The 25,855-nt window shown below is 44.2% G+C and overlaps 1 protein-coding gene across 1 annotated transcript in view; it reads right to left on the reverse strand.

Annotated features, from left to right (window-relative positions):
- Positions 1–25,855, reverse strand: part of LOC144479438 (phospholipid-transporting ATPase ABCA1-like) — a 174,324-nt gene that overhangs the window by 72,784 nt on the left and 75,685 nt on the right. Inside the window, exons 14-18 of the mRNA XM_078198097.1 lie at positions 25,153–25,329; positions 20,801–21,023; positions 18,663–18,884; positions 4,081–4,285; positions 2,419–2,535 (exon numbers count right to left, since the gene is read on the reverse strand). Coding sequence (XP_078054223.1) covers positions 2,419–2,535; positions 4,081–4,285; positions 18,663–18,884; positions 20,801–21,023; positions 25,153–25,329 — 944 coding nt within the window. The remainder of the gene's footprint in view (positions 1–2,418; positions 2,536–4,080; positions 4,286–18,662; positions 18,885–20,800; positions 21,024–25,152; positions 25,330–25,855) is intronic.

The raw sequence follows: 25,855 nt of genomic DNA on the forward strand, positions 1-25,855 counted from the left end.
ACTTCCCATACTTGAGAATGGAACAAGGTGATACATATATCAATATATTCTTTTTGCACGATCTTACAGCCTCATCCTGCCCGACTTTCGGCGAAGCGAGGTGGTAAGATTGGGCAGGAGGCAAACGCACCCAGTTTTTCACCTGTCCTGATCGTACTGGCACGGTTTCACCGGCGAAATCGGCTTCACACCCAGAACAGGAGCAAACTCAATTTAAATATTAATGACGCTATCGTTCAGGCTCACTTAGATTTACCACCTCACTGATCGAGGTTTTCCCCAGTGTGAATCACAGATCGTCTCCATCAGCGGAGACCAGACACGATGGTCTCACCAGGGGGATCCGAGGCCATTCCCCCCCCTGGTGGTGGTCGGGGGCAGGCTGGGCAGTGCCTGCCTGGCACCCTGGCAGTGCAAGGGGCAGTGTCAAGGGGTGGAGCTTGAGTGGGGGCGGAGCTATGACAGAGGGGGAGACAAGGGGAGAGCCCTGTAGGGGTGGGGAGGGAAGGAACTTTGGCAGGGTGGAAGGGAAACTCTGCCAGGGTGGGAGAGAAGGGGGAAGTGGAAAAGAAGGAATGCCGCTAGAGCTTGCCACATACAGCAGCAATTTCAGCTGTACACATCGAAGGGCAAAACACTCGTCATAAAAGGTGATAGTCCAATTGTCCAAATGGCTTATCCAGCTCTTGAAATCCACACTGTGGTCCGAGCAAGTCACATTTGGATCTTAGCCGTGTTACCCAGATTAATTTTTTGGAATACAAGGAACACAAGTAAAATACTGTGGATACTGGATATTTGAATTCAAAACAGAAAATGCTGGAAATACTCAGAAGGCCAGGCTGTATCTGTGGAGAGTAAAACCAGAGTCAACAGCCTGGATTTTCTTTTCACCCAGTCAGGATGACTCGAACCCTTTGAAATGGTGAGCGGGCCCCCAGACGACAGGATTCCCAACCCCATTCCTGAGCTGTCTGATATTTCAGCAATGTTTTTAAAGAGTGCAGGCTGTTTCCTGTCTAAAGCCCATGGCCCCATTGCAGGGAAAGACATGTCTTTCTCCTCCACGTGGAGTTGGACCAGGTTTTTCAAAAGAGTTGCAGTTCAGAACCCCTGGGGAGATCTTGTGAACCTTGTCTGCTTGAGAGGACCTCTTATTACATATGTTTATACCTCCTAGATCAGGAAATACCCTCCACCCAATACCCATAGCCTCTAATACTCCAAATACCAAGCATACATAATGAGGCTTAGCTCAGAGTCCAGACAAGCATTACTCTTGTTGAAACACCTGAGCCCCACTGAAAACATTACTTGATTGACAGCTCAGGCTCTCTGATCCCCACTGTCAATTGCACAATGGCTGTTTACACAAGGTTAAGTGGTTTCAAGGGATTCCAGTTTTTATTGTTACTGATACTTTAAAGTGTCTGGATGATTGACACTTTTATTGTCTTCTAGTGAAATTACTTAAAAAAAAAACAGCTAGAAAGTTATGATTGATTTTTTTTAAAGCTACTGTCTTTTGGATCTCTAGAGTGTATAGTGGGCCTATCAGCATATAAGTGTCATAGCTCAACACTGGAGACATGAGGAGCCATTCAGGATAAGAAGGGTAGAGTTTGGCATCGAGGGTACGGAGGGCTACTGGAGGTGGGGGAGGGGCAGGAGGCGGCATGAAATGGGAAAGTGTGAGGGGCAAGAAGGGGGTGAGGGCGAGAGAGCCTTTGTATTTCTACTTTAACTGAGACAATGTCCCACAGCAGTGAGGTGGGCTTTTTAAACTCCCAACCTCCGTACCGGACAGCCCCTGGCTGCCCCAAGCTTTAGCCGAGCTCGGCTATGCCAGTCCCAACCCATACTGATACCCCACCCTGGCAATGACGGTCCATAAGACCATAAGACCATAAGACATAGGAGCGGAAGTAAGGCCATTCGGCCCATCAAGTCCACTCCACCATTCAATCATGGTTGATTTCAACTCCATTTACCCGCTCTCTCCCCATAGCCCTTAATTCCTCGAGAAATCAAGAATTTATCAATTTCTGTCTTGAAGACGCTCAACGTCTCGGCCTCCACAGCCCTCTGTGGCAATGAATTCCACAGACCCACCACTCTCTGGCTGAAGAAATTTCTCCTCATCTCTGTTCTAAAGTGACTCCCTTTTATTCTAAGGCTGTGCCCCCGCGTCCTAGTCTCCCCTGTTAATGGAAACAACTTCCCTACGTCCATCCTATCTAAGCCGGTCCTGCCTTTACAGACACTTACTCCAGAGATGGGCAGGCTAGGCCTGGAATTTTCCCAATTCAAGGATGAAAATCCCAGGCCAATAGTCTTCCAGCAGACTGCTGGTGATCTTAAAATTATTGGAGATGTACAGAAATGTCAAATCCAGAATTGTGGATCTGAAACCCTTACCTTTATTGGTGCTGCTGTTATCAGGGACTTCAAACAGATCCTCAGTGTGGTAGAACTCTCCGCACCAGTAACTCCGGAGGACAGGAAAATACCAGGGTTTGGGAATTCCATATTGACCTACAAGCAAAAACCCAGGAATAAAAATGGGAGCAGAATCTTCCATGTCTGATTAATAACTAATCCATTCACACAGCATTCTACATCCAGGAAGATGCCTCAGCGCATTTCACAATCAGGAGGAAAAATACTTTTAAAACCAGGTATGGGAAAACGTGAGGGGAGTGAGAACTGAGTGAGCGAATCAAAGAGGATGAGTTTTGAAGAGAAACTTCAAAAGTAGGAAGAAAGGTGACAAGGAGAAGGAAATGTACAAGTAGTTACAAATGTACATGTATTTGTAAGTTTCACATCCTCAGCCAATCAAGTACTATGGAACTGATTCCCGCCGGCGTGACATAAGGTTGAAAGACATGATGGGATGCTGATAGGCTGCTGTTTTAATGAACATCCATGAGATGCAAATTGTATTCGCAGTCACGCCACTATCGATCAGGAAGACCGACCGCTACTGGGAGAATTGCGACGTGATTTTACGCCAGCAGATTTCCAACTTTTGGCTCCTGCAAGATTCTTCACTCCACCCTGCCAAACTTGTCACGGGTGAGATGGGAGAATTCTGTCCATGAGGAGACGTTTATGTTTAGGTTTATTTATTAGTGTCACAAGTAGGCTTACTTTAACACTGCAATGAAGTTACTGTGAAAATCCCCTAGTCGCCACACTCTGGCGCCTGTTTGGGAAGGAGAATTTAGCATGGCCAATGCACCTAACCAGCACATCTTTTGGATTGTGGGAGGAAACCGGAGCACCTGGGGGAAACCCACGCAGACATGGGGAGAACATGCAGATTCCACACAGACATTGACCCAAGCCAGGAATCGAACCCGGATCCAGAGCTGAAGTTGCAAGGTATGTATGCAGGAATCTGAAGGAGATCACTCAATTAGAGAGAGGTATTGACAGTGACAGATTTGAAGAGGATAAAATGGGCTAATCAATGAATTTTCCATTACAATTGGCCATATGACGGCATAATAAATGTGAACCAATTGCTTTCAGCCAGGTTACAGTTGCACTGAAATATCGAATTGCACAAATTTCGGTGAATATTTGCCAGCTTCTTCTGAAGCCGACTCAGCTTGAGGTTTGGTCAACAGGTAACGGTTGCTTTCTGCTAAGTGGAGTAAACGCAAAATGACCATTCTTCATGCATGTACACGTGAGCTGGTAGGATACATAGCCTGGGGTCATCACAGACACACTCTCGCCCAATGTGCTTCATACCCCCTTGGGTAACCCCTGATTATTCTTGTCCCAAGCCCAAGGCACTGAGACAAAAAGTCACTGTCCTAAAGTCACTCGACTGAGATTGGATAACTCAGTGATGAAACTTGGCCCTTGTCCCTCAATAATGCTCTGTACAACATTCTGACACGATTCATCAGAAACATTTCTCTGGATGAAATGTTTCAAAATGGATTTTCACTGATCCAAAGGTAAACAAATTGGTGAAATTTGTGTAATGTATTTGTCATTATTCAGTCAGGGTGACATTGGCATTGCTCTTTCACCATAATGTAACTTGATAAAGTAAATAATTACCTGGAAACACTGCTTCAATGTACCATGCGGCAATGCTATAGAGGACAGCGTCCAGCAGCATGAGGAGGATGGAAGTAGTAAAGTTGTATGGGTCACCTTCTACGGGGCTGGAGACAAGGTTGAACCACTGAACACCAACTCCTTGTTCCTCATAGAGAGAGAAATATTCGCATCCAAATCCAAACGCAACTGGAGATAACAGGCTCTGTAAGCAAAGACACAAGGGAGTTCAGAAACCATCAAACACACTTTTTAAACCCAAGAGTATGAGGAAACTCCTGGTAAATCAAACATAGAAAATAGGTGGAGTAGGCCATTCGGCCCTTTGAGTCTGCACACCATTCAACATGATCACGGCTGATCACGCACTCTTAGTATCCCACTCACTGCTTTCTCTCCATAGCTCATGATCCCTTCAGCCACAAGGGCCACGTCCAGCTCCCTCTTCAACATATCTATTGTCCCCAACAGCTTTCTGTGGTAGAGAATTCCACAGGTTCACAACTGAGTGAAGAAGTTCTCCCTCACCTCAGTCTTGAATGGCTTACCCCTTATTCTTATACTGTGACCCCTAGTTCTGGACATCGGGAACATTCTTCCTGTCCAGTCCCATCAGGATTTTATATGTTTCTATGAGATCCCCTCTCATTCTTCTAAATTCCAGTGAGTACCAGTCGATCCAGTCTTTCTTTATATGTCAGTCCTGCCATTCCAGGAATCAGTCTGGTGAACCTTCACTGGACTCCCTCAATAACAAGAATCCTTCCTCAGACTAGGAGACCAAAACTGCACACAATGCTTAAGATGTGGCCTCACTAAGGCTCAGTATAACTGCAGCAAGACAATCTTACTATTCTCAACTCCTCTTGCTAGGAAGGCCAGCATGCCATTAGCTTTCCTCACTGTCCGCTGTACCTACATGCCAACTTTCAGCGACTGTTCCACCATGACACCCAGATCACATTACGCTTCCCCTTCTTCTAAATTGCCACCATTTAGATAATAATCTTCCTTCCTGTTTTTGCCACCAAAGTGGATAACTTCACATTTACCCACATTGTATTGCATTTGCCAAGTATTTGTTAGCCTGTCCAAGTCACCCTGCAGCCTCTTAGCATCTTCCTAACATACACACTGCCACCTAGCTTAGTGTCGTCTGAAAATTTGGTGATATTGCATTCAATTCCTTCATCCAAATCATTAATGTACATTGTGAACAGCTGGCATCCCAGCACTGAACCATGGGGTATCCCACTAGTCACTGCCTGCTACTCTGATAAGAATCAATTTATTCCCACTCTCTGCTTCCTGTCTGCCAACCAGTTCTCTATCCACATCAATACATTGTCTCCAATACCATGAGCTTTAATTTTGCTCACTAATCTCTTTGAAAATATCAAAATTTATGGCAAAAATGTCCAATTTCATGATCCATATATTTTAGTAGCATAACCTTTAGTGGGATAGAAGTTTGTACGGGTGAGGTAATGGCTTGGAAGGCTGGTAAACAGACCTAAAGTAATTGAAATTCAAAGGATGCCCTGTGCTTGTCTAATAAGGTCAGAGTTGGAAGTGTGAAAACGTTAGGTGGCCCCTTTGTGCGTTTTGGGGGTGGAAACAGGATGGTTACAATTGTCTTCAGAAGGGATTTAAATTATTCATGTGGTTTCCCAGAACAAAGGGAAAGTCTGGGAATTGAAGTTAACTAGTTGAAATCTATTTGGAACATCCCAGGTGTGCCACATTGCCATGGGGAGAGAGAAATCTGCCAGGGATTTACTGACTGGTAGCAAAGGGCTATCAGAAATCATGGGGCATTTCCTGATTTTGGAGTTACCAAGAAGAAAGAAGTAGGTTGAGCTGAGATGCCCACAATTGCAAGGTGCTTAGGAATTGGAGGGTTGCCCAGCTGGTATAGGTGGAATAATCCCAAAGAATCTCATACCTTGGAGAATTAAAGTGAATTTCTGAGAGCTGTTTTCAGGAGAAATTAAGGAAACTTCAAGACTCTGTAAAGCAGAGGGGGACTTTTGGAATGGAAATAAAAGTAGAAAGGGGAGTTTGGTGTTGAGATTTTCAGCCTTACAGAATGTGAACTTTTGAAATATAGCGTTGTTATGTAGGAAAACTTAATTTTGATAATTATTTATAAGTAGTTTGTAGTCGAGTTATGGAATTAGTCAGCTAATCAATGTATGTCAATCAAATATGGTTTCATGCTGAATTCTGGGATATTAGCACATCACACTCAAACTTGACAGGAGAAAATATAATATAGCCGTTAAGCAAAGCCTCAAGGTTGAGCAACTATTGAAACCATCCATCTCGCTGGCATTTAAATTATCACCTCCATTCTCTAACTCAATATCATATTGTGCAAAGAAAAACAATTGTTAAAACAAAGTCTTGTTCACTAAATTAGTGTCATTTAACTTGTGATGCTTAAAATAAGTCACTATTTCACAGCACGTAACCATTTTTGATTTTGTAAGTTTGGAATTAAGATAAGATTAGAGATAAGACAGCATGCAATGTCTGGGAACATGGATTCATCAGTCCCGATGTCTAATTGGTCTATAGACATCAGCATGTCATGTAGAACTTCATTAAAAGGCGCTTATCAATGTGCTTTTCTGAGAGAACTACTTTGCTCTAGTACGTTTCTGGTGTATCTGTCAGTGTTTGTTATAAGCCAATGAAAAATACAGCAAAATTACAGAAATTACACACAGCCTACATGAAATACATATAAATCAATGTTTGAAAGTGATTGTATCAAATATCACACAACACATTCAACTAACCAATATTAAAATTCAGAGAATTATAGAGTTAGCGAATTGCAGAATTGATTAAGTTCACAAGTTAAGGATTACAAGCAACTTTACCACCGTTTTAAAAGTAACTCATTCCAAGCAACCACAGAGAGAAGTAACATTAATCTTCAAATGGTGCCTCAAAACAGTCATTGATAAGGCTCTGATTTAATACCAACTAAACAAAGTCTGTGACGATGAGTTTAAGATGTCAATCACGAGAACATGATAGCATATTTCCCCCATCCTGAACAACTGGGCAAGGAAGATATCACAAAACACTCTTGTGACTTTTTGCTCAGACAAAACAAGAACAGAAACAAACTTTAATAAGGAGAGGGTTGGTCCCACAAGTAACTGATATCTTAGAGGGTTTGGGGGTTTGGCGGGGGGGGGGAAGACAGTGGGAGATTACATCAACAGATGACCATCGTTCTTGAGAAAACCAATGAGAAACTGATCATGTCCACCTAGAGCAATCACAGATTGATCTTGCAACCCTTACACCAATTAAAAATTAACCTCACCTCATTTAGGCCAATCAGAATGTAATATCATTAAGCTGTGGTTTGGAATTGGTTAATAAGCAGCAGCTTGTAGTGACCAGGTTGTGCAGTTCATAGAATCATAAAAACACTGCAGTGCAGAAGGAGGCCATTCAGTCCATTGAGTCTGTACTGACCATAATCCCACCCAGGCCCTAACCCCGTCACCCCACATATTTACCCCGCTAATCCCTCTAACCTATGCATCCTGGGACACTAAGGGGCAATCTAACATGGCCAATCCACCTAACCTGAACATCTTTAGAGTGTGGGAGGAAACCGGAGCATGCAGACACAGGGAGAATGTGCTAATTCTGCACAGACAGTGATCAAAGCCAGGAATTGTACCCAGATGCCTGGCACTGTGAGACAGCAGTGCTAACCACTGTGCCACCGTGCTGCAGGGAAGCAGAAGTTACCGGGAGAGAAGAGAGACTGAGGGCGAAATTTTCCCGTTCCGCCCACCACAGAAATTGTAGTGGGCGGGACAAAAAAATTGGCGGACTATGCAAAGGTCCGTTGACCTCGGGCGGAATTTCCAGCCTTGGGACAAGCATGGCTGGAAAATCCCACCCTGAGTGTCAACCTACACCCAAGGCTGAACCAGGGAACAGGAGCCATAGTATGCTAGTCAAATCCCACCCGGTCTTTGAGAAGTATAAATCTACAACTTAAAGATTTCCTGAGTTACTTCACCAAACTGTCTCCTAAATGGTTAAAATCTCAAATGAACACTATTAGAATTCAAGTTCAAATAATACCTAGAACTTAGTAGCTTTGTTTTACTGTTTAATTTATAGGCTTTTGTTTAACCCTAACCCTGTGGTACAATTCTTTCAGTTCATGTCAGGGAGTTTGAATTCCTTTTAAAAATGACTTCTCAAGGTCATTTATTTTTCCACAAGGATTTAGTTTGGGCATCAAGCCTGGGAAGAGTGGGGATGGATGACCCGAGGGACAATATGGGATAGAACCTCAATCTGCTGGGTTTCGGGCCTGGTTACCTTTGGCCCAAGTTCTTGCTGATGTACCTGGAGACATTTCTGGGAATTCTATTCAGATCCAACAGGATTCCCGTCAGCTGAGGACTGACAAGTTCTGTTGAGGGCCGAACAAAATTCCCCCCAAAAAAACAAATATCCCAGAGGGGATTGATTTATTTTTGAAAACATGCATACTTGCTCCCTTAGAGCGAAGAAGAAGTATGTAACCTATTATTGTTTTCTTTGGTCTTTCACAGGATTTGATACGTCACTGTTGGATTAGCCAGATTTCAGAATAACAGGACTGCTGCCTCGGAAATGCCATTACAGAGGAGGACACTATCAGAATGACGTTATGGCGCAGTGGGCAGGTAATTGGCTGGTGAATATTACCATGCTTTGCTGTTTAAGCTAGGCCAGTAGCTTAAATTAAGAGTAGGAAACTGTATCACTTTCATGGAAAATCAATGACTAAAAGCGAATAAGCTAAAAATATCAAGTAAATAAAACCCTTAATTAACTTTTGGTTAGATAGGGAAGATAGAGCAAGCAAAGTGTCATGTGGGGGAGTTGGTGGAGACCAATGAGATCCCAAGCAACTGTATCTGAAGCATGTCAGAGACTTGGAAACTTCAGCGCTGTACATTTCACCTGTTTCAAATGTTGTACATTTCTAACTTTCCCCAACTCTGATGAAAGGTGATTAATGGAGAGCTGGTGAGAGCCACATGCCTCTTTTTTGGTAAGGCTTGCTGCCACTCAGGTATTTGACAGGGCAATCGCAAGCCTACCTCCAGATCAAGGACCCCCGAAGGGGTGAGGGGGGGGAGGGGTTGGATGGGAGATGTCCCACCTGCCAAGAATGCCAGCCAGAGGCTGGCATCTCTATTGAACAGTAGTGTCACCAGAGGTGGTGGCTGATGCTGGTACTGCAGCCAACTGAGGCCTAGGATTGTGAATAAACACAGGCCTCTGGGGAGTGATGGTGGGAGGGGATTCACAGGGTAGTGGAGTTGGCAGCAAGGGCATGGGGTGGCTCTCAGCAGGCTGCCCCTTTCTGATGCCATCTGGCCAGGAACAGGTCCACCTCGCCGGCAAGCAACTCTGCATGGGCTTGCACGCTCTCCCAGCATAGCGAGCCCTCCTGCCTGCTGCTGGGTTAATAAAGTGATCTCATTGAAACGTAGATTTTGAGAGGGTGTGACAGGGTCGATGCAGAGTGGCTGCTTCCCCTGTCTGTCGAATCTAGAACAAGATGCAGGTTTATTGTGTCACACTCTGCTCACTTTCTAATTAAAGCAATGCTTCTGTGGGGAGTTGGTAAGTGGAAGACTGCAAGGAAAATTAGGACAACATCTCCATTTTATTGCTTTCTCTTTCCTCTGGGCACTTGACAGGGAGACTGGTCCTGTATCAAGCTCCAGATGACATCTATCCCAGGCTGGGTAATAGGGTATATGAGATCTTGCACGCACGTTTACTGGTTTTACTGTCCTCTTAATGGAAAAAAGGAAATTCAGAAATACATGGAAATTCATCTACGTTGATCTATATTTATGCTCAATCATGGATCTGTAGAATTTTTGGCATAAAACTGATAGTAGCCAGGGTACAAGATGCTTCAGTTCCTTGGGGGAAGAGTTGAGTCTACTTAACCTCCTCCCAGTGACCTCAAGTTCTTTGGAATTGTAGATCTTGATTGCGAATAGCTGCATTTGTTTTCAAATTTTTTTCCTTTAACTTGCATGATGCAGATATATCTTAGTGATACTATTACTGAAAGCAAATGACACCCAAGAGTCATGCTACTCCACACCAAACAAAGGATCTTGTTGGACAGAACTCCAAAATTTAGAGGACCAGAGTTAAAAATTAGTAGGTTACAAAACATGAAAGCCAAAGTTCTAAATTCAAAGATATCAAAGAGCCTGTTAAAAAGAAGGATAGGAAGGGTAGGATTCGAGAACCGTGGATAACCAGGGAAATTGAGGGACTGGTCAAAAAGAAAAGAGAGGCGTATGGTAGGTCCAGGCAGCTAAAAACGGAGGGAGCTCTGGAGGAGTACAAAGAAAGTAGGAAAGAACTCAAACGGGGAATTAGAAGAGCAAAAAGGGGTCACGAAATGTTCTTGGCAGACAGGATTAAGGAGAATCCCAAGGCATTTTATTCATATGTTAGGAACAAAAGGGTTGTCAGGGAAAAAATCGGACCTCTCAGGGACAAAACTGGGGAATTATGCTTGGAGCCCAAAGAAGTAGGGGAGATCCTAAATGAATACTTTGCGTCGGTATTCACAAAGGAGAGGGATGTGTTGACTGGGAGTGTCTCGGAGGGGAGTATTGAACCGTTGGAGAAAATCTCCATTACAAAGGAGGAAGTGTTAGGTTTGTTAGAGAATTTAAAGACTGACAAATCCCCAGGGCCTGATGGAATCTATCCAAGGCTGCTCAGGGAGACGAGAGATGAAATCGCTGGGCCTCTGACGCAAATCTTTGTCTCGTCACTGGACGCAGGTGAGGTCCCAGAGGATTGGAGGATAGCTAATGTGGTCCCGTTATTTAAGAAGGGTAGGAAGGATAACCCGGGTAATTATAGGCCGGTGAGCTTGACGTCCGTGGTGGAGAAGTTGTTGGAGAAGATTCTTAGAGATAGGATGTATGCGCATTTAGAAAGGAATAAACTCATTAACGATAGTCAGCATGGTTTTGTGAGAGGGAGGTCATGCCTCACTAACCTGGTGGAGTTTTTTGAAGAAGTGACCAAAATGGTTGACGAGGGAAGGGCCGTGGATGTCGTCTATATGGACTTTAGTAAAGCGTTTGACAAAGTCCCTCGTGGTAGGCTGGTGAAAAAGGGTGGATCTCATGGGATAAAGGGGGAGGTGGCTAGATGGGTGGAGAACTGGCTTGGTCACAGAAGACAGAGGGTGGTAGTGGAAGGGTCTTTTTCGGGCTGGAGGCCTGTGACTAGTGGTGTTCCGCAGGGCTCTGTATTGGGACCTCTGCTGTTTGTGATTTATATAAACGATCTGGAAGAAGGTGTAACTGGGGTGATCAGTAAGTTTGCGGACGACACAAAATTGGCAGGACTTGCAGATAATAAGGAGCATTGTCAGAAGCTACAGAAGGATATAGATAGGCTGGAAATTTGGGCAAAGAAATGGCAGATGGAGTTCAATCCTGATAAATGCGAAGTGATGCATTTTGGTAGAAATAATGTAGGGAGGAGCTATACGATAAATGGCAGAACCATAAAGGGTGTAGATACGCAGAGGGACCTGGGTGTGCAAGTCCACAGATCCTTGAAAGTGACGTCACAGGTGGAGAAGGTGGTGAAGAAGGCATATGGCATGCTTGCCTTTATAGGACGGGGCATAGAGTATAAAAGTTGGGGTCTGATGTTGCAGATGTATAGAACGTTGGTTCGGCCGCATCTGGAATACTGCGTCCAGTTCTGGTCGCCACACTACCAGAAGGACGTGGAGGCTTTGGAGAGAGTACAGAGGAGGTTTACCAGGATGTTACCTGGTATGGAGGGGCTTAGTTACGAGGAGAGATTGGGTAAACTGGGGTTGTTTTCCCTGGAAAGACGGAGGATGAGGGGAGACTTAATAGAGGTGTATAAAATTATGAAAGGCATAGATAGGGTGAACGGTGGGAAGCTTTTCCCCAGGTCGGTGGTGACGTTCACGAGGGGTCATAGGTTCAAGGTGAAGGGGGGGAGGTTTAACACAGATATCAGACGGATATATTTTACACAGAGGGTGGTGGGGGCCTGGAATGCGCTGCCAGGCAAGATGGTGGAGGCGGACACACTGGGAATGTTTAAGACTTATCTAGACAGCCATATGAACGGAGTGGGAATGGAGGGATACAAAAGAATGGTCTAGTTTGGACCAGGGAGCGGCGCGGGCTTGGAGGGCCGAAGGGCCTGTTCCTGTGCTGTATTGTTCTTTGTTCTTTGATATTCTAAATTATTATACAGTTAGCTTGTGTTTGTGCCAAAGACCATGGTATGATATGTTCTGAGTAACAGTTCAAATATTACTCATGTTATTTACAAATTTAGAAAAGGGGAGGTATTGGAAAGGCTGGGAATGGATGGGATGCATGGGAGGATGCTGAGGGAAGGGAGGATGCTGAAGGAAGGCAGGATGGAAATTAGAGGCACTGGCCATAATTTTCCAATCTTCCTTAGATACAGGGGTGGTGTCAGGGGACTGAGAGATTGTAGGTGTTACACCCTTGTTCAGAAATGGGTGCAAGAATAAACCCAGCAACTACAGGCCAGTCTAACCTCAGTGGTGGGAATGATCTGAGTAACAACAATCTTAGGCAAATATGAATCACTCGAACAAATATGGATTAATAATAGAGAGCCAGTGTGGTTTTGCTCATGGCAAATAGTGTTAATAAGTTAATTTTTTAATGGGTTAAGAAAAGGTCGATGAGAAGAATGCGGTGATGCAGTATCCATGGGCTTCTAAAAAAGGTATTTGATAAAGTGTCCCATAATTGGCCCATCAGCAAAGTCAAAGTCCATGGAATAAAAGAGACAGCAACAGTATAAATGCTGGTTGGCACAATGACAGCAAATAGTAGTGGTGAACTGTTGTTTTTCAGACTGAGAGAAGATATACAAATAAGTTCTTGAGGCGTCAGCAATCGGACCACTGTTTTTCCTGACATATCTTCATGACTAAGACTTGGGTGTGCAGGGCATAATTTCAAAATTTGCAGATGTCACAAAACTTGGCAGTATTGTGAACTGGAAGGAGGATAGTGGTAGACTTGGTTGGTGGAATAGATGGAACAAAATTTAATTTAATTTAATTTATTCTAGTATGAAGAGCAAAAAGGCACAATATTAAACAGGGTACAATTCTAAAGGAGTTGAAGGAAGGGAGAAAATTGGGAGTATATGTGCAAAGCAGGGCAGGTTGAGAAAGGTAATTTAACAAGTCATCCTGGGCTTTATAAAAAGGGGCACAAGCTACAAAACCAAGCAGGTTAGAAGAAACATTTGCAAAACAACATATTGGCCTCAGCTGGTGTAGTGTGTCCAATTCTGGATACTGCACTTTAGACAAGCGTGAATGCTTTAAAGAGGGTGCAAAAAAGACATACAAGAATTGTTCCAGGAGGTGAGGGACTTCAGGTATGTGCATAGATTGGAAAAGCTGGAGTTGTTCTCCTTGGGGAAGAGATGGCCCACAGGAGATTTGGTTGGGAAGTTGAAAATCAAGGGGGATCTCAGCAGAGAGCAAGAGGTTTGAGAATGAGAGGACCAGAGATTTAAAACGGTTGGCAAAAGAATCACAATGGTGACATGAGGGTTTTTCTTTGACGCTGTGAATGTTTGGGATCTGGAATGCACTGCTGGAGAGTGTAGTGGAGGTCAATTCAATTATGGCTACGAAAAGGGCAAAAATGAACAGATAAAAATTGAAGGGCTCTGAGGAAAGGCCAGGAGAGTGGGATTTGCTGAGTTCCTCTCGCAGAGACCCAGCACAGACAAAATGCACTATGCATGAGTTGCTTCAGCAGAAAAATAGATAACCATTTGTTGCAAATATATACTGACTTCCTCGTCAGATGATATATATTTCCAATATTTTATCCATACAACACAGCAGGGTTTAACAAATTCTAAAATGAGACTAATCAGCTACAACCAGATACTAACTGATTCTAACTCAAGAGTCAACCCCAATATCTATCTTGTCATCAGTTTGAACATTGGATGAACCAACTCTAACCAGACATTTATTGCAATAGAATAGAATCTAACAAACTCTAGCCTGGAGACCCCACTGGAGGGCCAAAGGGCCTGTTTCCTGTGCTGTACTGTTCTTTGAAAATCAAGACTTAACCCCAATTCTAACCTTAGACTTAATCCATCATAGCCCACTTAATCCAATGTAATATTTGAATAAACCACAAATTAAGTCAAATCAGAGTCTTAATCCCATCCTAATCAATTCTAGCCCAGAAATGAAGGGCAACATTTTGCATGTGATGATGGGAAAGAAGTTGTGGCTGTTTCCGGAACCAGAACCTGTTCATGGGGTAGAATAATCACAGGCCCCGATTGTCACAAGAATGGTCAATTATTGTGGACTTCCCCTTGCAGGGTCAAAGTTGGCCGACTGCAACAGGGGGCAAGTGAGAGAAAGGACAAGACATCTTTCTCCAACTTAATTTTTAAATAAATTTATCTTGCAGTTCAGTCACCACTGTGGGGTGGGTGTGCCCCTGTACAGGGTGACCTATAGCTGCTCCTGCCGTCAGGCAGGTAGGGTCTATATGCCCACCTGCAGCCCTTGCCCATGTGGTCTGCCACTGGGAGATTGCTTCTAAGCAGCTAAACTGGCCGGTATCACTGCGGGGAGGACAACTAGAAAATTCTAAATCAGCCTCAATAGGCTCTTAACGAGCCATGCCAGTTATCCACTGTATGAGATGGCTTCCCATCTCTAAGGAAATCCCAGGACCAGGATAGAACCAGTGAGCCAGCATGATGGACGGCAGGATTATTTTTAGCACCCAACCAACTCCTAATCTGGTCCTAGAAGTTTAAAATCAAGCCAAGAGTGTAACTATCTATCTCGTCTTAATCATAGCAACTAGAAGCAGGAGTAGACCATTTGGCCCTTCGAGCCTACTCTGCCATTCATTATCATCATGACTGATCATAAAATTCAATACCCTGATTCACTCCTTTCCCCCATATCCCTTGATCCCTTTAGTCCCAAGAGCGATATCTAATTTCTTAGAATCGTAGAATTCCTACAGCACAGAAGGAGGCCATTCAGCCTATCGAGTCTGTACCGAGCACAATCCCACCCAGACCCTATTCCCCGTAACCCCACACATTTACCCTGCTAATCCGTGACACTAGGGTCAATTTAGCATGGCCAATCAACCTAACATCTGTGGACTGTGGGATGAAACTGGAGCACCCGAAGGAAACCCACGCAGACACGGGAGAATGTGCAAACTCCACACAGACAGTGACCCGAGGCCGGAATTGAACCTGGGACCCTGGCGCTGTGAGGCAGCAGTGCTAACCACCATGCCGCCTTGAATCCACTGCTGTCAGAAATCAGCTTTGTATAACAACACTTTTTCATCTTGTTCCAGTTCTTAAATTACAATTCTTAGCTCATTAGCTGTTCCTTTATCTTTAGCACTGAATCCTGCAATTGTTACTTTGAGTTGGCCTAAGTTTTGATGCATCCCTTGCAGCTTACTTTCAAAACTGTGGAACTCCTCCACTTTCAGTCTTTCTGTCCTCCACAATCTTCAGCCTTCTTGTTTGCATCCCATCTTTGACAGTAACCTGGGCTTGGTTTCATCGGTCAGAACATTGAATACAGGAGTTGGGACGTCTTGTTGAAATTGTACAAGACATTGGTAAGGCCACACTTGGAATACTGTGTGCAATTCTGGTCACCCTATTATAGAAAGGATATTATTAAACTAGAAAGAGTGCAGAAAAGATTTACTAGGATGCTACTGGGACTTGATGGATTGCGTTATAAGGAGAGGCTGAATAGACTGGGACTTTTTTCTCTGGAGCGTAGGAGGCTGAGGGGTGATCTTATAGAGGTCTAGAAAATAACGAGAGGCACAGATCAGCTAGATAGTCAATATCTTTTCCCAAAGGCAGGGGAGTCTAAAACTAGAGGGCATAGGTTTAAAGGTGAGAGAGGAGAGATACAAAAGTGTCCAGAGGAGCAATTTTTTCACACAGAGGGTGGTGAGTGTCTGGAATAAGGTGCCAGAGGTAGTAGTAGAGGCGGGTACAATTTTGTCTTTTAAAAAGCATTTGGATAGTTACATGGGTATGATGGATATAGAGGGATATGGGCCAAATGTGGGCAATTGGGATTAGCTTAGGGGTTTAAAAAAAAAAGGGCGGCATGGATAGTTGGGCCGAAGGGCCTGTTTCCATGCTGTAAACCTCTATGACTCTATGAGTAACCATTATGTTTTGATTTACCACCTCTCCTTGGCCATGCTTTAGTGTCTCCCTTAATGCAACCAATCCGAGGGACTGCTGGCCCATAGCTGGATACGGCTCCAAACTGAGCAATTTCATAGAACCAAAATCTTTGTCAAGCTGGAGTGCAAATTGGATGGAAATTTGGAACGCTAGGCCTGGAATAGGTTCACTTTTTCCTGTGTTCAATACAAAGCCATTTCCTCATCACTTGTAATAACATGATTAAGTTGGGATGGAGGCAACATTGATGGAAATTGCTCACCCTATATTCAGGCAGTCTATTTTATTCCTAGATCAAAATGAGTCATGTCATTTATTATTCAATATCCATTAACCAAAGCTCGGTTTTGATATTAGCAGGTATTTTCAGCACACAGAAACCTAATGGCATATGCAGCGGAAAAGTGAATCGCAAGGGTGATTATAGACCACCTTTTCCTCTCTTGGAACTGGCTTTAATCCCAAACTAACGAGTAGAAAGTTTCCCTATATCTACTAGTTTGAAAGGCCTCACACCCTGTGCCAGTTTAGGCTACAGTTTAAAAATTGCTCTAATAGTAGCTCAAAACAGCAATCTTACTTGGAGAGGACACAGGACAGCTGGAGGGGTAATAGAAAATTGTCATACTGATACAAAGTTTGGCATCTGGAGTGAGATACATAGTTGAAGTGAAGTAGAGGGAGATTTACTTTCTCCCTGTGCTATATACCAAGCTTTGGAATGTTTGATAGAACAGGGTGGAATTATTACTCTCATCCCACATCGCACCCATTGTCCTCGGCTCCTGTCCTTCCAAGTGAGCAGTTGTGTACTGACCCAGAGGTTTCCGCACATACTGTACACAAGTTGACCCCTTCAAGTTTGCCTTGTGAACGGCCACACAAAAAATTTAAAGGTCCCGCAAACATTCCAAAAAAAGTTTTAAATTTAAAAAAAAGAGTTGGGCCCAGCCACAAATTCCACTCCCTTGCCAAGACTCCATCTCTTTCTTTGTCTAAGCCTGAATGATCAGAACTCCGTTTTTAAAAAGAAACTGTTTCCCTCATCCCCCTTCTGGCAATTATCTTCATTTCCCAGAAAAATGCTGGAAAATCTCAGCAGGTCTGACAGCATCTATGGAGAGAGAATAGAGCCAATGTTTCAAGTCTGGATGACCTTTCGCCAGGCAGCTCTGATGAAGGGTCATCTAGACTCGAAACATTGGCTCAATTCTCTCTCCACGGATGCTGTCAGACCTGCTGAAATTTTCTGGCACTTTTCTGTTTTTGTTTCAGATTCCAGCATCCACAGTATTTTGCGTTCATCTTCATTTCTCTTCTGGTTACTAGCTCTCCTACCAGTAGATATCGTTCCTCCTCGTCTACTCCATCAAGCCCATTCTAGTTTTGCATCCCTCCTGTCCTCTGCCGGAAACACAGCAATCCCAGCTTCTCTCCAAATAGCAAAAGTCTCTCGTATAGACATTATTCTGGTAAATCTCCTCTGCACCTTTTCCAAGACCTTAACACCCTCCCTAAAGTGTGGCATCCACAAATGGATATAACAGCGGAGGATTAAGAGAAAACAAATGGTGCAAACCGACAACTAAAGAGATATAAAAAGTCAAAAAATGTTCAGTGAATCTTTTTTCTAGGTCTCTAAACATATTCCTGTAAGCAGCTCATCTCTGAACAACCTTTGATGCTGAATTATATGAATGAATGATAGAATCTCTACAGTACAGAAGGAGGCCGGTGGACCCATCGAGCCTGTACTGATCACAATCCCACCTCGGCCCTATTCCCATAACCTCATAATGTATTCCCATAATTCAATAAGGAATGGGCATAAAGGTGGTGCTATTCTGTCATTTCTACATCATTCGGATATTATAATGAAGCTTCAGCTGCAGAACACCTTCCCCACCCACCCCCAGCGACCAGGTTGCACATAAGGAGGAGTGGCAGTGCAGATCAGTGGTGCAGAGTTGGGCTTTGTGGATCTTAAAGGCATAGTGCTTCCAGAATTCCAAAGTTTAGGGTCGAGGGCACAGCCGCCAATTAAAAACCATCTCCCAATGAGCTGGGAGGCTCACAGACATCCCACCCCCCACCCCAGCCTGGTCCCTTTAACTCCCACAGCCTTCCCTTCCTCCTCCAATCTATGCAGTGTCAACACTTTTATTCCAGAATGAACAGCATTTGGATACATCCAGAACAGAAGCCTCGTGGCATCATGCCATCAAACTCACCGCGAATATCTGGAGCGGGTAAGAGACAAAGTCTCTCCAGGCCACGCACAGGACGTAGGGGAGGTAGAGGGAGAAGTAGATGATTCCTCCACATGCAGCCGCTAGGTTTGCTCCAGAGAAGAAGGTGCTGATCAGGAAGCATTGCATGATAGTCGCAACAGCAAACGTTGCAAGGAACAGGAAGACGACAGAGGGGTCGGTGTAGGGGAGAATCTCTCCTTTCTGTAACAAAAAAGAAAATCAATACAATTCTTTGTTCTTAGCATTCAGGATAATTCTAGCAATCCAACCCAATCTCTTTTTAACACAAATATACACAGGGATGATCCATTCAACTGTAGAGATGCACTAAAAACAATCTATATTTTCCTTCAGCTGAGCGGACCGAGAACTCCTAGAATAATTTCTAGGAGCACACCCACTAAATAGAGATTTATTACAAACTGCAGATTAATAGAAAGTCTCTGGAACTCTCTTCCTCAAAAGGCAGTGGAAGCAGAGTCTCTGAATATTTTTAAGGCAGAGCTAGATAGACAAAGGGGGGGGGGGGTGAAAGGTTATTGGGGGTTGGCAGGAATGGGAGGTTGCATTTACAATCAGAGAAGCCACGATCTTATTGAATGGCGGAGCAAGCTCGAGGGGCCGAGTGGTCTACTCCTGTTCCTAACATTTATATTTGTATATTGTTTAGATTCGGGGGCGATTTTCAGAATGCAGGCATTGACCCAATTACTATATATTTAAATATGCAGACATCTTGCCTTTCAGGTTTGCAGGATTATTTCCCCCGCGCCCCGCGTCAGGAATCACTACTGGTTTCCGAAAACGGAAAGCAGTCATGACCACGTTCAGGGTTTGTGAGGTGAGTATAGCCCCCAGGTGGTGAGGGATGCTGGGCAATGCCTTGGCATTGGCACTGCCAGGGTGGTGGGTCCTCTATTCCATTGAGGGTTTCCCATTATGCTGGGGGGAGGGGTGTGTGCCTGCATTGTGGGGGGAGGGGGCTCTGATGCCCTAAATCTGGCAATGATTGGGGAAGGAGGGGGAGTCTTTAACCTCAATTTGAGATCGGGGCACCCTTTAAAAATGGTGCCCTGATCTCGGTGGAGTCGAGCTTTAGCCCCCATCCCTCAGGATGACAGTGCAAAACACACCCCCATGTGTTTTTTTTGACCAAGTTGCTGGAGATCTGGAGAGAGAACCTGCCTGTTTCTCTGGGGAAAAAGACAACGGTTTTCGGTCAGAACCTGACACTTTGCCATTTTTTGGGAAAATTCCGCCCTCAGTCTAGTCACCCTTTCATTGCTTCAGGGATAATTATTGGTACTTTCTTTGTGGAATTATCTAACTTATTAAGATTTGAAATGATTTGCACTTCATATGAATGTTGATGGGCTCAAAGTTTGATCCTGACAAGCAGAGAAAAACAATATAAAAAACAGGAAATAAGAGGGGTGATTACGGCAAAGAAAATTGATAAGTGCAAGACTTATTGGAATAGACCCAGGAGGCTGAAGATTAGAATCCCTACAGTGCAGGAGGAGGCCATTCAGCCCATCGAGTCTGCACTGACCACAATCCCACCCAGGCCCTACTCCCGTAACCTCACATATTTACCCTGCTGATCCCCTGACACTAGGGTAATTTAGCATGGCCAATCAACCCAACCTGCACATCTTTGGAGGGATTGTTCACTTGTACCAAAGAGTATAGGAAACAAAAACAGAAAATGCTGGCTGACAGCATCTGTGGAGAGAGAGAGAATAGAGCCAACGTTTCAAGCCTAGATGACCCTTCATCAGATTGTCAGGACAGTTATCTCGGACCTCTGCAAAATGTTGAGAGGTTGAAAGCAATGCTATGAGGTGTAGCCAAGATGAGTAGAAATTCAAGAGCTGCACTAAAATCCACTGGGGATTTGGGTAATTACAACCTTGCAGTAAAACAAGGAGGTCAGGGCTGTGATGATTCAGAAATGACAGGAAGTTGAAAGGTCTGCAATAAAGCAAAGATCTACAACTACCTCAGGAATGGTCTTCAACAAGAAAGTAAACTGGGGAAAGGAAGAAAGAGTTTGCAAAGCATCCAACATCTTTTTCGATAATTACACCCGTCTTCAGCCATTACAGGACGTTTACCTTCAGGATTAAAGTCAGAAAGGCGGAACTGAGGAGGAAAGGGATGAAGCTGCTGATGAACCAGCTGAGCCACAACATTCCGTTAGTCAATCCCATCATCTTCATCGTCTCCTTCAGCCGAGCCTCCTTCTCGTGAACCACCCCTTTGATTATCATCGCTACTGAGTAAATCCAGGACAGGATCATGAAGAGGGGCAACGAACGGTTCAAAACTCGCAAGAAGCTGATTGGAGATAAAACCAAAATTCATCACAACAATCATTCATTTGGAAAATTAAAAATCAGCTCAATATTTTGGAATAGATGGTTGATTTTGAGAAGAGGATATTATTTGGTATGGCTCCTGCTCTGACCAAGACTGCAAGTAACTACAAAGGGTTGTGAACGTAGCCCAGTCCATCACGTAAACCAGCCTCCCATCCATTGACTGTCTACACTTCCCACTGCCTCGGAAAAGCAGCCAGTATAATCAAGGGCATCACACACCCCAGACATACTCTCTTCCACAGGGAAAAAGAAAAACACATACCAACCGACTCAAGAACAACTTCTTCCCTGCTGTCATAATGCCGTCATGTTCCTATCATACATTAAGCTGACCTTTCACTTCACTTCACTCTACCTGTAACTGCAACACTATATTCTGCACTCCATCCTTTCTTTCTCCCCTATGTACTTTATGCTTTGTCTGTGACTGTATCCCAATACGTGTGAGAATAATAAATCAAATACTTAATAACTACAGTACTGTCTGATGGATCAGTAGGTTTACACTCAGAATCCCGGAAACAGCAGCTGACTAAAAAAGGCAGAAGGTAAATTCCAGGTCTCTGCGGAATTAGCTAACCTCAGCCAGGCGATAGTTTGGACATTGTAATTGGTTTCATTGCCCTAGATTGGTTTGGCAGAAAGGGAGTGCAAGGAATGACAGTTAGCCCGTGTTCCAGTTCTTGACTGGGATCCAACGCACAGATGGCAGGTGCAGAGAAGGTCAAGCAGTGCCATGAATTTAAATGGGCTGTCAACACTGTCTAAACTCACTTGAAGAATGGCCAATTGGATGAGGTATCAAGTTTGGGAGCGACTGTGGTAATGTCACTGGAGATTATTAATCCAGGAGCCCAGATTAATTCCCTGGGAACATGGGTTCAAATCCCACCTCAGCAACTGATAAGAGTTTAAATTCAGTTAACAAAGCAGTGGAAGCAGCTCCCCATTGGCCACTGGTGGGATCTTCCAGTCCCACTGATACCCACAGCGGTTTGCGTGGCTCACCTGCCCTGCTACCAGGGGGGTCGTCTTCAGCGGGACTGAAGATCCTGCCGGTGGGAAGGGTTGGAAAATCCTGCTCCGAGTCGCAGTAATGGTGACCATGACAACTACCATGGATTATTGTGAAAACTCAGCTGGTTCGCTAATGTCCTTTAGGACGGCAGATTTGCTTCCTTTTGCCAGTCGGGCCTACATGTGACTCCAGACCCAGAGCAACATGGCTGAATCTTCACTGCCCTCTGTAATATCCTAGCAAGACACTCAGTTCAAGAGCAATTAGGGTTGGGCAACAAAGTCTGGCCTCATCGACGATACTCTCATCTCATGAAAGAGTCAAAATGGCCAGAAATCATATGCTAACATAGGGAGAACACTGGAGATACCTGGTGAGAACCCGTTGTGACAGCAACGTTAAACAGACACCTATGAGCAGGTTATCTTGAAAGTATTACATCCCTGGCACAAATAACTGAGGTACATTTTAAAATATTTGGTTCAAATTTATTAACTCATATAATGATTGGAGTTCATTAATTTATTTGGCATAGCATCAGATGTAAAATTAATTATAATCAAATCACACTGACACTGATTTCCAAAGCTGAAGTCTAAACACCAAATATCTCTAGAGATTTTTGAGAGGCCATTTGAGTTCACCAGTGCAAGAGAATCCCACTGCAGCATCCAATGTTTTTTAGATGCTTCTGGGATTTTTGCCTCTACCAACTTATTGGAAATATTTCAAATGCAAGATGACATGGGGGAAGGGTGGGAGTATTGGCAAAGAATTCCTGATATTTACCATTTTATTGGCTTAAACCCAAGATCATCCTCAGCTTATCCATCCCCTTAACTATCGATCTTATGCCTTTACAAGATCACCTTCTCAGGCTAAAAAGTCCATGACTCCCCATTGCTTCTCAATTAAGATCAGCCTCTTGGTTCTTCTCTGAACTGCCTCCAGTGCTTAATATCCAGTTCTGGTCATTGAGAAACAAACTAGAAGTGGTACTCTGTCTGTGACCAAAGCACTTTACAGTTTGAACATTTCTTCCTGTGGTTTATATTCCAGAGCATTGGCTTTCTATCTGAACACTCCATTGTCTCTCTTCATTATGGGTCTGCATTAGTTGCTAACATTTAGTGTTGAGCTTTCTGAAACTCCCCAAGTTGTTTCAGAATCACAGGATTGTTATGGCGCAGAAGGGAGCCATTTGGCCCATTGTGTCTGCGCCGGCTCTCTGCATGAGTATCATGATTTAGTGCCATTCCCCTGCACTCCTGCACCTTGTTTCTATTCAAATAATCATCAATGTCCTCTTGAATGCTTCGATTGAACTCGTCTCTACTACATTTCCAGACCTGAACCATTGTGTGAAAAGCTTTTTCTCACATCACATTTGCTTCTTTTACAAAGAACTTTAAATCTGTACCATCTTGTTTATGATCCTTTTACAAGGGGGAACAGTTTCTCCCCATCTATTCTGTCCATTCCTCTCATGATTTTGAACATCTCTATCAAATCTCCTCTCAGCCTTCTCTCCAATCTATCCTCATAACTGAAGATTTGCATCCTGGAACATTCTTGCAAACCTCTTTTGCACTCTCTAATGTGTTCACATCTTTCCTATAATGTGGTGCCCAGAACTGTCCTCGATATTCCAGCTGAGGTCCTAGTGTCTTGTACAAGTTCAGCCTAGCCTCTTTGCTCTTGTTACTAAAGCCCAGAATACCCCATGCTTTATTAACTGCTCTCTCTATCTGTTCTGCCACCTTCAATGATTCAACTCAATATGTTGCTTATCCCTTCTTAAAGGAAAAAATAAAGGGAAAGCTCCCAGCAAATCAAAACTGACAACCAACTTTTCCAACTGTTTGCCTCCAAAACTTCCCACCTCAGGCACTAACACTTGCTGAGACACAGGTTCCATATGTGTTCGATCCCAGCATTTGCTTCCATCAAATAACCATTTTTCATGTTGGAGCCTGGACTGCTGGCATCACATCCGTACCAGGAGTTAAACGGATAGGAATGGACTCATGAATGGTTTCCCCCCTCCCTCGCTGGCACAGAGACATGCAAGTTGATTTTAGTATGCCAAACACCTAATTGGCTGAGATCAGCACACACTCAGTGCCCCACTGGGTGGGCATGGGTAAAGATGAGGTGGGCACAGGTAAAAGCTAACGCTTCTGTTGTGGATGGAGAAATGATGATGGACAGCCAAAAGCACAGATATTATTTTGGAACAGATGAAATAAACTGAAAATAAATTTCCTGAACCAGTGTTGGGTTGGGGGAAAATATCAGCTGGTGGTTCATTGGCCCTCGTTTGATCTGATCCTGTGAAAGGTCATGGAATCAGAGTTAAATGTTGAAAACTCCCCAGGCCAGTCCCTCCTGATCGTAAAACACTGTGCTGCCACCTCCCATTAGACTCTCGTGCCGGTGAGACAGGGCAGTCTGCAACATTGGTTGCGTATCCCACCACAACAGATGAGGCTGCAGCAAGCTGACTGCTTTTCTATGTAAATGAGAGCAAAAGCTTCAAGATGGAGGCATACTCTCTCCAACATCAGCAGAAAATGCCCTTCGCGGCTGGGCCCCCATTATGGAAGAAGAGTCCTCGCCACGGGGAAGCCTGTGGCTGCAGCCAGGCCAACAGGGAGTGTTTCTAAGCCAGCCTGGCACACCGTCACCCTGGCATGCCTCCACAAGGCCACCTTCAAGCAGCTACACGGTTTCTTGACTAACTATCTAGAGGCCAACTGGAAGATTCCAGCTTGCCTCTGACAGCAGACCTCAATAGGGCTTTAACAAGGTTATTTGTTAGCCACCATTTGTGGGCAGGTAGCTCTGCTGTGCCCCCATCCCACCTCTGGGAAATTGGCCCTAGAGTGAAATAGTGCTGGGAAACTGGCAGGCCAACCACTGGCAGGAATTAATACACCTGCCCACCTCCATCAGAGCTTAAATATTTAGCCCCATGTCTCCAGAACATTCATCCAGGTCTCTAAACCACTGCCTTTCCACTTAGAATTATAAATCATCTCTATTTTAGATCTGTTCCGACACTCACGGATCATCTACGTAGCATGGATATGGCATCTGTTGTAAATAAATCCCAGTCTTCTTGCGTTCACCAGTCTGTACTCGAACAATGGCCTGCTCCACCAAATCCTGAAGGTAAACAAATCCTCCCCAGATATAACGCAGGTTGACAGATGGATACGCTGCGGGTCCTGGGTCCCAAAGCCTGAGGGGTAACACAGCAAAAGGACCTTTATCCGAGGAACATGACCTCAGTATTCCAGATATCAAACACTGAAAAAAGGAGCCAGAAGAGAAAATGCTGGAAATTCTCAGCAGGTCTGGCAGCATCTGTAAGGAGAGAAAGGAGTTGACGTTTCGAGTCCAAATGACCCTTTGTCAAAGCTCTATCTAGTTTTGACAAAGGGTCATCTGGACTCGAAACGTCAGCTCTTTTCTCTCCTTACAGATGCTGCCAGACCTGCGGAGAATTTCCAGCAGGTTTTCTTTTGGTTTCCGATTTCAGCATCCACAATTTGCTTTTATACTGAAAAAAGGAGTCAAGCTGTTAATTATATCTTCCTGCCTGGGCTGGGTGGGATATGTCACTCATGTGTTTGACACCATACTCCTGAAGTAATTGTTCCACTTGGAACTCTGTGGGAGCAGGAGACTCCCAGGAGGGTGGTAGAAACACCTTCCAGTGTGTCCTCAATACACCCCCGAAGAGATCAAACATCTCATGGGAGTGG

The sequence above is a fragment of the Mustelus asterias genome, chromosome 26 (assembly GCF_964213995.1).
Source record: "Mustelus asterias chromosome 26, sMusAst1.hap1.1, whole genome shotgun sequence".
Lineage (NCBI taxonomy): Eukaryota > Metazoa > Chordata > Chondrichthyes > Carcharhiniformes > Triakidae > Mustelus > Mustelus asterias.